The sequence below is a fragment of the Numenius arquata genome, chromosome 10 (assembly GCF_964106895.1).
Source record: "Numenius arquata chromosome 10, bNumArq3.hap1.1, whole genome shotgun sequence".
NCBI classification, from domain to species: Eukaryota; Metazoa; Chordata; class Aves; order Charadriiformes; family Scolopacidae; genus Numenius; species Numenius arquata.
This window is the reverse complement of record NC_133585.1, coordinates 3,696,905-3,709,285: the sequence shown is the minus strand read 5'-3', so window position 1 is coordinate 3,709,285 and position 12,381 is coordinate 3,696,905. Positions and strand designations below refer to the sequence as shown.

Sequence of the window (12,381 nt, the reverse complement as noted above, 5' to 3'; positions counted from 1 at the left end):
CCTCCTCATGTTTAGATGGAACTTCCTACGTTCAAGTTTGTGCCTGTTCCCTCTAGTCCTGTCACTGGGCACCACTGAAAAAAGACTGGCCCCATCCTCCTGACACCCACCCTTTAAGTATTTATGGGTGTTGATCAGATCCCCCCTCGGTCTTCTCTTCCCCAGACTAAAAAGACCCAAGTCAGTAAGAAAAGCAGCAGCAGGCTCGGCCCAGGCCTGCCCCTCTTTCCCTGAAGAGCTGCCTTGATGCCGAGGGTCTCCTCCTTCACCCCCATCTGCATTGAGACAGCCCCTGCATCGCAGCTGTGTCTTGTATCTCCTCAACCCTGGTCCTCATCCCAACCCACTGGTGTCGCCTTGGACCTGCCTTATTGCTCCAAATTTCCTGAGCAATCACTGAGCCAAGCCTAATCTTGATCACCAAGGGGGTTAAACACCCCCTTTGCAAGTGTTTGTCACATCAGTCTAAAAATCCATGCTCTTCTCTTGCTACGGGAAAGATCCCGCAGCCATGATCTACAAGGATTAAGACAAAGGTCACTTCTTCAAAAAATTTCACTTTTCAAGGAACAGGGAAATGGGGGAAACAGAAGAAAGGTATTATGGAAGCTAAGGTAATAAAAGCAAAGATGAAAAAGACTAGAAGTACGAGTGAAAAATCTTGGGAGTCTGGTCTGGTTTTCAAATGACACAGTTCTCCTGCCTCAGTTTCCTCTGCTTCTCTGCATGACCCAAAATGTTTCTGAGCTTTGTGGTGCCTATCATGCACATTACCCAAAAGGCAACAGAAGGATCAGCCATAACAGACCACTGAGTTCCATAGAACAGAAGAAGTGTGTGTTCAGAGACGATGAGCCCAGCAGGGAAGGGTAAACACCTTTCATTATCCACCTCCTACTCCCTCCACATCCACCCTATCCCCCAAGGGCGTGAGGAGAGAATGCCAACCGTGGTACCCCAGGCTCAGACCACTGTGTCTCTCTCCCCTAACACCCCTAATCTCTATTCAACTCTTCCCCATTTCACTACACATCAGAAATTTGTTCGGATTTAGCCAATATTTCACCGATGGTTAGATGTCAAGAGTTAGTATCACCATAAAATAACCCGTGTCGTTATTAGGTAGAGAGGATTCCACCCCCCAAGCCTGCTAACATACAGCAGAGGAACACAGAGGAAGTCTCCCCCCAAAACCTCCTTGACAAAAGTATGAATCGGGTAAAGGACTAAACGGAAAACAAGATATCTGAAAGGATAATCAACTGTTAGAACTCATTAGACCTCACAGTGTAGTTTGCTCCGTTGTCCCATCGGTGACCAGAGCATGGGTGACAACCATTCAGGTCAGCCTCTGACAAAAGAAAAACCACACAGTTCCATTGTTCAACATTGGTTGTATTTTAAGAACTACACTTCAGAAGGTACCGTGTGTTTGTCACACCCCACCCCCTGCACACACACCCCCAGCAGAGAACACACACAGCTTCCCAATACCATGGCGAGGGGCATTTGAAAGCACAAGGTGAAAAGGGAAAAGGTGGGGGGGGGGGGAGAGGGGGGAGTCAGTCCATCAGTGCATTGTAAATGAGCTTTCACGAAGTCAAGTGCAGCAAAACCTGTTCAGACACTTTAAAAGTTAGACCTTTGGCAAATAAAGAAAAAAAACACAATAGGATCCTAAAGTTCTGCAAGTACCATTCTCTCTCCACACGGGACATGAACTCCCACCCTGAGCTTTCACGAGTTGATGGTATCTAACTGGTAGTACTGGAGACTACCGTGTGCTGAATAAATAGCACAGAGATGGGATTTCATTTGAGCATCTTTCAACCAAGGGCCTGCACCCACGATTCCTGGGAAGGCCTTGCTTTTGACCAGGGCCAGCAGCTCAGCCTTCTTCCCCATCAGCCCAAAGGCTGAGCATCGATAATTATCCAGCTGAGTGACCTTCGTCTGGATCTAACCCCAGCTCAGGAGAGTCTGCAACAAGTAGCACAGCAGCCAGACTATTCAGTGACACAGATTTCTTAAATGAGGACCCTGTGGCTGCCCATTACACTTCATTTGTTCTGACCTGTGAAGCAGCCAGAAGACTCGCCCCTGGGATGTCCCATTTGAGAAGCCTTTCACCTCTCTGCAAGACAAACTCACTGCGAGCGGTGCATCAGCCAACCCAGCAAAGGATGGGACCCGAGGCCAAAGATGGGGCGCTTCTTGAGTGGCACATTCTCAACGCTTTTCTCCAAATCCCACATCAAAACAAGCCCCGAAAAACAAGGAGGGGAAAACCCTGGGAAGCCTCAACAGGACAAATTCCCCACTATTCTCTGGGATGAGATACTTGGTCTATGAAACATTTTTTTTTTTCCACCTCTAGCTCTCGGGACCCTTTACAACTGCATTGAATATACAAGACCTTTGTGCCACCCCCTAAAACCAGGGACATCCGTGCAGCACACCTCAGGGAATCAAAAGCCAACCTCCATATGAGCCTTAATTAAGGCTTTCACGTGGAAGGGGAGGAAAGCAAAATGAATTTTCAGGCTGATCGCTGAGGACCCTTAAACAGAGGCTTGTCTGGTTCCTATGCCCTGGTCTTGTCGCTTCCCAACCTGCCACATCAAGTCCCGGAACACAAAAAAGATCAAGATAAAAACTTAATCACATTTAAACAGAAAGCCCTGACCTCTCTCACGTTGACTGTACAAGGAAAGGAACCACACACTGGCGTGGATTTCACTGATGGACAGGAGCCACACGACGTCACACAACCACGCGCACCGGCCTGCAGCCACACACACACTTGAGTTCTTGCAGTTTCGGTAAAAAGGGCACTTTCCCTGTGTTAGTCTGAAGAACCAGCACCCCTGGTGGGGAGAAGGGAGGCTCTGTACCTATCTGACACTGCGTTTTGACAGTCTAGCTCGGCACCCCTGGGGAATTTAATTTAAAAATGTGGCTTAATGATTGAAGACTTGGTGAGTGCCCTGGTATTTATGTATCTCCCTTCATAACACTACGTCCCCTTTTAACCACGCCGCAGCTTCGGAAGAGCAGGAGAGAAGCCTTCACTCCCTGAAGAAAGCTGTCAGGAAGGAGGTTTATCTAGACTCCTACAACACAGATGTTGTTTGGAGAGCACTGGATTTGGCGCTCACACGCTCGATGAATTCACTCTGATCTCTACCCTGTACTAAGTCCAAAGTGTAGATATTTTAAGTTGAAGAAACTGAATTATTTGTCCAAGTTGCTCATTATACACAGGCCATCTCACGTGTTTGTTTCCACTATATAAAAAGGTGTCAGAGTTGAGCATGGACCGGTCCTCTAACAACAGAGGACTGTAAAACCTATCACTTCCCATCTTATATCCAAGCAGGCACCGACAAATAAACCCAGCCAGGAAATCCAAACTCCATGAGGCTGAGGAAACAAGATTACTCCTGGTTCTCCTCCAAGCTCTTCTTCAAATGCCTGAAAATCCTGAAGCAACAAATCCGAGTGCCAGAAGCCATGCTCCTTGTCGTGGCAAACAGGGCAGAAGGAGAAAAAAACAAGTTAGCGAGCATGAATCCAGCTTCCAGTAAGTGCAGACTCTTTCTTGGGAGGTTCAGTTAGGTGAGAGTGGAGGATGAATGGGGTACTAACGGTTTTTGCAGTTCCAGTAGCCCCCTTTATTGTAGTGGGGCAGGGATGGGCCAGGAAACCCATCAGTCTGTTAAGTGCTGCGTGCAATACTAGCGCTCAGTATCTTCCATTGCTTGTGAACAAAGCAGCTCCAACATCAGTCACCCGGGCAGCCAGGCATTAGTCATACCGTCCCTTAATCATCATATTCAACAAGGGACCCACCTGTTCAAAGCAAAAAACCAGATTGTTAGCAGGGTACAGTGACACAGAAATGGCAGCCGCAGGGCCTGCTCGCTCTGCATCACACCACTTTACGAGCTGAGCAGCCCAGGGCAGAGGATCTCAGCGCAAAAACTGAGCCTAAGGTTACACCGAATCAGTTTTGAGGTATTTTCTAGATAAAACACTGGGGCACCCTTGAGCACATCCTCAAATACCCACCCAAAATTACAGGGTTCTCTGCCAACACCCAACTTTAGCTGTCACCAAATCATTGCAGCCACAGTATCTGTTTGAAACTTCATCACTTCGCACCCTACATTTGTGATTTCTCAGTAGATGCTACTAAAAGGAGCCAACAGTCATCAGAGGTGGCTTCTTGCAGGGCAGAGAAGGAACATTCTTCCTCATTGAATCCTCTCTGGTCCTTGGGGTCACTTGGAAGAAAGGCCAGTGATGATTTTGCTAAGGTTTTATTTTCAGTCAAGACCACCCCATTTCCACTTCAGGGAAGTTCAGCACGCGGTGGCAGTAAGATAATCATAGAATGGTTTGGGTTGGAAAGGACCTTAAAGATCATCTAGTTCCAAACCCAATAATCTCAGGGGAGAGGCACGACCCCACACGAGCGTGCTAAAGAGGAGCTCCTGCACAGCAGTTAAGGGTTACAGACCATGAAAACATTTGTATTCGTGTCCAGTAGTTCCACTTTCAGATCAGCAGGAGATCTCCAAGAGCGTACTCTTAGTGCTTCAATCTTTTTTTGAAATACCAGTTGGTTAAAGTTGCAAAGAATTCAGAAATGACCAAGACATGCATTAAGGGGAAACACATGATGTAATTGAAAAGATTTCTCTTATTTAAGAGATTTGGATTCAACAGGTAGAACAGTTTCATTTTTTTGGCAAATACGGGGTGGTGGTGTAGAGAAGACTAAGGAGAGTTTGGGAGCAATGCTTTCCTGGCAGTGCCCAAAGCCAAAGTACACCATCCTCCCAATTACACCATTGTTTGTAGTGGTCCTCTGCAGAACTGTAATTTAAAAAGCTTGCACTTTTGTAGCCAAAGGACCTCCTGAAGACAGCAGGAAGAACCATTCACAGCAAGAGAACAACCTGCTTTGTCCTACCCTCATTGTGACCTCTGCAGAGCATCACCAGAGAGCTGGCATCTCAAGTGTTGCATTAAGCCATAACGAGTTCAACAGCAGGGACTATATGGTTCTTTTTTGTACCTCTTGTGGATTTCCTAAGGCTTCTCCCAACATCTTCTCAATGTTCCTCATTATTGCGACTTTCTGATGAGCCTTTAATGGATATTCAATCCTCTTTGGGGTTGGGGCACCCTGAAAAATCAAAAATAGCTCATTGCATGCATCCTTAATCAGCAGATTATTCCACCTTCTCCTAGCCACGCAGTTCTTCACGTACCGCTCCAAAGGGAGAAAGCACCTTTCAGCTTTAACACAAAGGATTTAGTGCAATGAAGTTCTCAGATCAACAAGTGCTAATACCCATCTATCTGGAAAAAAATCCTCTGGGATAGAGCTATCCAAGCTGTGCGGGAAAGGTGGTTGTACTCACCTTGTACCAGAAGTTCACAGTGATGGTAATGCCCCCATTCAGGAGAGACTCGATGTGGTGCCACCTGCATGGAAACCACACAAAAAAAAAAAAAAAAAAAAGAAATTATCGCTGTAGCTTATAGCGAAATACCTTGGATGGATGAGTTCAGGCTGCACTAGACAAGCCTTGCTCTACACCTCCATCATCAAGACCTCAGAACTTCTGGAAAGCTCTCCTTATTTAAATACAGATCCTTTTCTCGCACAGGTTAGTGGAGTGCACGCACAATAGTGTAGTGTCTGGGAGAATTACCAATCCCATCCAACTGACAGGAAGCAGAAGAAGATTGGCCCAAGACATTACAGAAAATATCATACTTGCTGGTGAAGTCAAAAGAAATTCTCTGAAGAGCCAACCCAACGCTTTAAGAACACCTTTTAAACCTCTGTTTGCTGGTCAACATGCAGTCCCACCATCCTTCTTACCAGTACATAGGTATGTAGAGCACATCCCCTGGACCCACCACTGTCTCATAGCCAACCACGCTCCGGAAGTTTGGAAACTTCTCATAGTCAGGATTGTCAAAGTCCACCTAATGAAGAAAATATTAAGAAACTCAGAAGAACTTCCTGCAATGAGAGTCCTCATTATTGGCTCTCTGTACCAACTCTTCCTGGTCTTCCCTGTACAGCTTTTACGTTCCCATTCGTGTCTTAACTCCCCTGAGATGTCCTGCAGTGCCCCAAAAGTACCACCAACTTAGACAAGAGTCTTGCAATTTGTCTCTGAGCAAATTTATGTTTGACCAGGTGATCAATGAAACAGGACAGAGAAGGCAGTAACTGCAGCCCAGTTGCCCTATCAGGGAGGAGATGTCTGTAGCCCTAGCACTTGAAAGTCAGGACCAGAGACAAACAAAAACACCACCAGTCCCTAATGCATGGAGAGCAGTCCTGAGGAGAACGACTTAGGGGTGTTGGTGGATGAGAAGCTCAACATGAGCCATCTATGTGCGCTCACAGCCCAGAAAGCCAACCGCATCCTGGGCTGCGTCAAAAGCAGTGTGGCCAGCAGGGCGAGGGAGGGGATTCTGCCCCTCCGCTCCACTCTGGTGAGACCCCACCTGGAGCACTGTGTCCAGCTCTGGAGTCCTCAGCACAGGAAGGACATAGACCTGTTGGAACGGGTCCAGAGGAGGGCCACAAAGATGCTCAGAGGGCTGGAGCACCTCTGCTGTGAGGACAGGCTGAGAGAGTTGGGGTTTTTCAGCCTGGAGAAGAGAAGGCTCCAGGGAGACCTTAGAGCCCCTTCCAGTACCTAAAGGGGCTACAAGAGAGATGGGGAGGGACTCTTGATCAGGGAGTGGAGCCATAGGACAAAGGGTAACAGTTTTAAACTGAAAGAGGGGAGATTTAGATTAGATATTGGGAAGAAATTCTTTGCTGTGAGGGTGGTGAGACACTGGAACAGGCTGCCCAGAGAAGCTGTGGCTGCCCCATGCCTGGAGGTGTTCAAGGCCAGGCTGGATGGGGCTTTGAGCAACCTGGTCTGGTGGGAGGGGTTCCTGCCCAGGGCAGGGGGGTTGGAACTAGATGATCTTTAAGGTCCCTTCCAACCCAAACCATTCTATGATTCCATCTATTCTCAGTGTATTCAGCAGGCGACAGATCTGAACCCAGGTTTTGCAGAAGCTCAGCAAATGGTATGCAGTTAGTGAAGCTTCCTCCCAGCTCCCACCTTCACAAGTGCCCTTTCTTGGCCTGGAGCAGAGAACAGATCTGCTGCACTCACCTGGCTCTGTCTGTCACAGGGATGATGCACAGGGTAAGGGTAGAGGCATTCAAACTGATCGGGAGGGAACAGGATACATCTCTTGTAACCCTTAATCTGAGCAAAGAAGTTCTGCTGCTCATCGTAATGAGCTGGTGTCACATTCCCTACACAGAGAGAAAAAGCGATAATCAAGACATGCTCACGCACAGGTACGAAAGACGGAAGCAAGTTTTTTTCTTTGCTAAAGACAGTAAATACTCTCCCACATAATCAGAAAACTAAACAAGGAAATTGACCACCAGAACGTTACAAACTGATCACTGTATCAGTCAGCCTTTATTGAACAGTTGCTGTCCCACTTAATTTCCATTCTAAATCCATATTCAGCAACTTATGCTCTAAAGGATTAGGATTTCGAGCTTGTTTCCATGAACAGCAGATGGTGAATGCCAACGCAAAGCTTTTTCATAAAACACTGTTTTAGAAGACAAGTTGTGGAATGGACTTTCAAAAATGATTAGCCTGGAGAAAAGGAGTCTAACAGTCCGATTTTGAAAAAAGTCCTAGTTGTTTTTGCTCGAAAACAAGTAAACAAATCTCTTTGTCATTGGTGTTCCCAATAGCATCTCCTCAGTCTGCTTAACAGTAATGAAGCTTGACTGTCACCACTAGATCTTAAATTTAATCAAATATTTAAATAAAGTGGGTCATTTTGTACCCCTCACAACTACGATTTTCAGGCTGTTTGCCGATTCAGATAACACTCTTTTAGCTTGCTTTTTAGATGTATTTTTACTAAAGAGAATTAAGATAACAGTTAACCCCGTAACTTCATTAAATAGATCACATGCTCCTCTAAAGACACTAGCTTTTTCTATACATTGATTATAGGCCATCCCACTTCACAAAAACATGTACGTTCCTCGCCCAGTTACTGAGATTGCTTTCTACTAGAATGTTCTCCTTTTCAACAGCATAGTGGCACCTCTGTCTTCTAAGGCACCTGCCTATGAGTCAGTCTCCAGATGGATTTGGAATTCCACTCTACCCAGATATTTTTCAGATTTATCCATCTTCAGGTTCTCCACTGCCCTCTAACCTTCCAAGAAAAAATTCAGCTTTTAATTGAAAGAGAATTCGGCCCCACAGTGTACCAGCTCAAATAAGAACAAATGCTTCACGTAAGAATCAGCATTTCCTCCTGGGTAGACATTGGACATGGTAAGTAAAGTCCGGAAGACTAACTTTGCTCAACTTGCAAACCCTTTTGCATTTTAAATCTACGGCACCTGAAACATTCAAACGATAAACAGGTCTCAGAATATGATAGGCAATTACTGAAAGCACAGCCCTCCTCTCCCCTTCTCCTCCAGTCAGAGGAAACTACTTACCTTCCATGCCAATAAGAAGCAAGTTAGAAGTCAGTTGACCCCAGCCGCGTTTCCCTTGCTGCTTGTTAATCCAGTTCCAGTTGAAGCCAAGGAAATCCACCACAATCTTCCTTCCAACTGTATCATTCAGGGTTTGCTGCAGATATAGCCTGTATTTTCCCACAGACAAGGAGAAATCAAGTATTAAGCTTTGTTATGAACATGAAGACATGCTTACATTTAGATATAGAGGACCAGAAGAATCACAGAATGATATGGCGTTTGAAGGGACCTCTGGAGATCATCTACTCCAACCCCTGTCAGAGCAGGGTCACCTAGAGCGGGTTGCACAGGAACGTGTCCAAGCGGGTTTTAATGTCTCCAGAGACGGAGACTCCACCACCTCTCTGGGCAGCCTCTTCCAGGGTGCTGCCACCCTCAAAGGAAAGAAGTTCCTCTTCATGTTTAGATGTAGCTTCTTATGTTCAAGTTTGTGCCCATTCCCTCTTGTCCTGTCACTGGGCACCACTGAAAAAAGACTGGCCCCAAACATCTGTATGAATAATTGCAGTATTGCAGACTACTGTCTGCAATGCTGGAAGAAAAATGCATGTTTAAGTCCAAGGATTGCCTTCTCTCTTGGAAAAAGCATACTCAAAGCTTGAAAAAGAAGGAAAATGCACAGATGACAAGTGGACACAGGCACAGAGTTGCTTCCAATTAAGACAGAATTAAGCATCCATAAGTCCTTTTAGAGAGCTGATGACCAATAGAAGTAACTGAGGGGTTTTAAGTACAGTTTCTAATAGTGGTAGTCCATATAAACATGAAGCTCCTCTCAGTAACTTACAGCCCTGCTCGTGGTGCAGGCCATCACCACCAAAGTATATACTGTATGTAGGCAAAATTATCTTTCCAAAAGAGGGTTAGATACCTTGATATTCCGTAAAAAAACCTGAGTGCTACAGCCTGTACTTTTGTGCTTCTTTTGGCTGGGGTAGAGTTAATTTTCTTCACAGTAGCTAACGTGGGGCTATGTTTTGGATCTGTGCTGGAAACAGTGCTGATAATACAGGGATGTTTTAGTTACTGCTTAGCAGTGCTTACACAGCATCAAGACCTTTTCTGCTTCTCCCACCAGTGAGCAGGCTGGGGGTACACAACGAGTTGGGAGGGGACACAGCTGGGACAGCTGACCCCAAAGGGCTATTCCATACCATATGGTGTCACGCTCAGCGATAAGAAACTGGGGGAAGAAGGAAAGGGAAGGGCACGTTCAGAGTTATGGCATTTGTAAGTAACCATTACGCATGAGGGAGCCCTGCTTTCCTGGAGATGGCTGAACACCCGCCCGCCCATGGGAAGCAGTGAATGAATTCCTTGTTTTGCTTTGCTTGTGTGCAAAGCTTTTGCTTTACCTATTAAACTGTCTTTATCTCAACCCACAAGTTTTCTCCTTTTTACTCTTCCCATTCTCTCCAACCAGCTCTGTGGTGCTCACCTGTCAGCTGGTTAAACCACAACTTTTTAATTAGATAACTAAGCTCCTGTAACAATACGACAGTCTACCAAAAGAAAGTGAAGCTTAAGGCTTTCTCTATCCAAACCCTGCCTCAGACAGAGAAGAAAAAAAATGAAAAGTCTCTGCAGACAATATAAACAGTCGGATTAAAAAGTATGACTTTTTTTATCAGGTAACCAGCAGAAAAAGCAGGGCTATAAAAAAAAAAAAGTTTGAGAGAGATTTTAATCATCAACACTCACTGCAGAGAAACTAACCCCCTACTTGGACCTGCTTCTCATATCACTTACCTCTCAGCACTCCCTTTTTGTTGTATTTCTTTGAGTCTGTCTACAAACTCAGCAAACTTCATCTCTTCCCTGCTCGACTTGGGTTTGAAATTCTTAAAATTGGCCATCTTCTTCTCGTCGTAGTACAAAAACTTGTGTGTGCTGGCACTATACACTGAGAAGTCCCCATTGCCAATGTTTTCCTGGAGGTAGTCCAGGTCCCATTTCAGAGCAGGATAAACCAGATTTGTATCTGTCAGCACCACTGGCTCCTGGAGAGAAACAGGAAGTTTATTGATGCAAGGACCTCTTGAACTTGAGAACGAACACATTCATTATTGCAGCCACACAAACTCTCTTTGAAAAATAGGGAATTGGAAAAGGCATTTACAGTAATCAGACACCTTGATCTGTGGAGAAAAACAAGCATAACATGGTAGGAAGTTTTAAAACAGCTCCTCCAGCAAGCTCCTGGTAGCAATTCCACTATCTACTTAGCTAATCTCTAACACGTGAGGTTAGACAAACACTAGCTGGGAACAGTTTTAGGCCTACTTGATTCTGCCACGTAGCAAAGAGACACAGTAGATTCTGTCTGGTCACTTCCAGCCTCAGTTACGAAGGGGTAAATGCTGGCAGAAATATACCTCTGAATCCAGAAAGAAAAACAGCACTCATCTCTTTACTCAGAAGATGCAGATAACCTTCAGCTGCCAAAAAAACCAAGATTACCCCATCTCTTCTATACCAAGAAAAGAACCACTACAAAAAGAAGATAAAAGACATCACTTATCTCCTCGCCTATAAACAGTAAGGAACATAAACAAGAATGACAGCTGTTTTGTTTCCAAGCTGTGCGTGTACAACTTCTCTTCTTGCAGGCTTTCTATAAAAAACCCAAATAACTAGCAATCTTACCAGAACTAGATTGAGCTTGCCCAGAACTAATACAAGAACCGCTATTGCTCTCACTTAGAAAATAACAAACGTGTGCCCATGGCTTCTCACATTTCCACAACAACATTTCCGGACAACAAAGCAGTCAAAGCAAATTTTTCCTGCAAATTTCACAACTTAGCGCTGCGGCAACGTAAAGAACCGGCCACCACAACGGAGAGGAACGGGACAGCGGCAACCACCAAGCCCGCGAGGGGAAGAGGCAGGGCGGGCGCTCCGCGGCAGACAGGGCGGTAGCTTAGAGGGACAGACTCGGGACGGCAGCGGGAGCCGGGAGAGACCCGCACCCTGCGAGCCGCTGGGCTCTGCCCGGCCAGACAGGCAGAGCTGGCAGTCCCCTCGCCACGAAGCACAAGCCCCCCCCAGGGCAGGGCAGGCCGGGCCGGGCCGGGCCACCGCTGCCCACCGCACCTCGTTCTCAATGAGCTCCTCGGCGCGGGGGTCGCTGTGGCTGAGCCGCGGGATGGGCCGCGTCTCGAAAGAGTAACGACGGAACTGAGAGTCGCTCCAGCCGGGCCCTGCTCCTGCCGCTACCGCCGGGCCCTCCCGGCAGCCCGCGGCCGCCGCCGAGGAGGAGGCCGCCGCCATCGCCGCCTCCACCGGAGAACCCGGAACTAGAAAGCCGGAAGCGGAAGTTGCCCGCCCCTGGCAACGCCGGAAGCGAAGGGTGAAGACGAGGGGCGGGGGGAGCACCATCGAGAGGGCAGGAGAGAGCGGCAGCGGCGGCGAGCACCGCCCCCTTGCGGCGGGAGGGTGGAGGCGGCCTGTGCTCCCCTCCGCCTTTTGGCCCTTTCCGACTCTTAGAATCGTGGAACGACAGAATCGTTTTGGTTGGAAGAGACCTTTAAGATCATCGAGTCCAACCATTAACCCAGCACTTCCAAGTCCACCACTGAACCACGTCCCTCAGCACCATGTCTTTTACTCGTCTTTTAAATGCCTCCAGGGATGGTGACTCCACCACTGCCCTGGGCAGCCCGTTCCAAGGCTTAATAACCCTTTCAGTGTAAAAATTTTTCCTAATATCCATCCTAAACCTCCCCTGGGGCAACTTGAGGCCATTTCTTCTTGTCCCA

At 46.9% G+C, this 12,381-nt stretch overlaps 1 protein-coding gene across 1 annotated transcript; it reads right to left on the bottom strand.

Annotated features, from left to right (window-relative positions):
- Nucleotides 1–1,377: 1,377 nt before the first annotated feature.
- Nucleotides 1,378–12,001, bottom strand: HIF1AN (hypoxia inducible factor 1 subunit alpha inhibitor). Its single transcript, XM_074154769.1, has 8 exons — nt 11,717–12,001; nt 10,370–10,620; nt 8,579–8,727; nt 7,206–7,351; nt 5,900–6,006; nt 5,433–5,496; nt 5,084–5,194; nt 1,378–3,852 (listed from the first exon to the last, which is right to left on the bottom strand). Exons 1-8 carry the CDS (start codon nt 11,999–12,001, stop codon nt 3,808–3,810), a joined length of 1,158 nt encoding a protein of 385 aa, XP_074010870.1. The 3' UTR covers nt 1,378–3,807.
- Between the last annotated feature and the right edge of the window lie 380 nt (nt 12,002–12,381).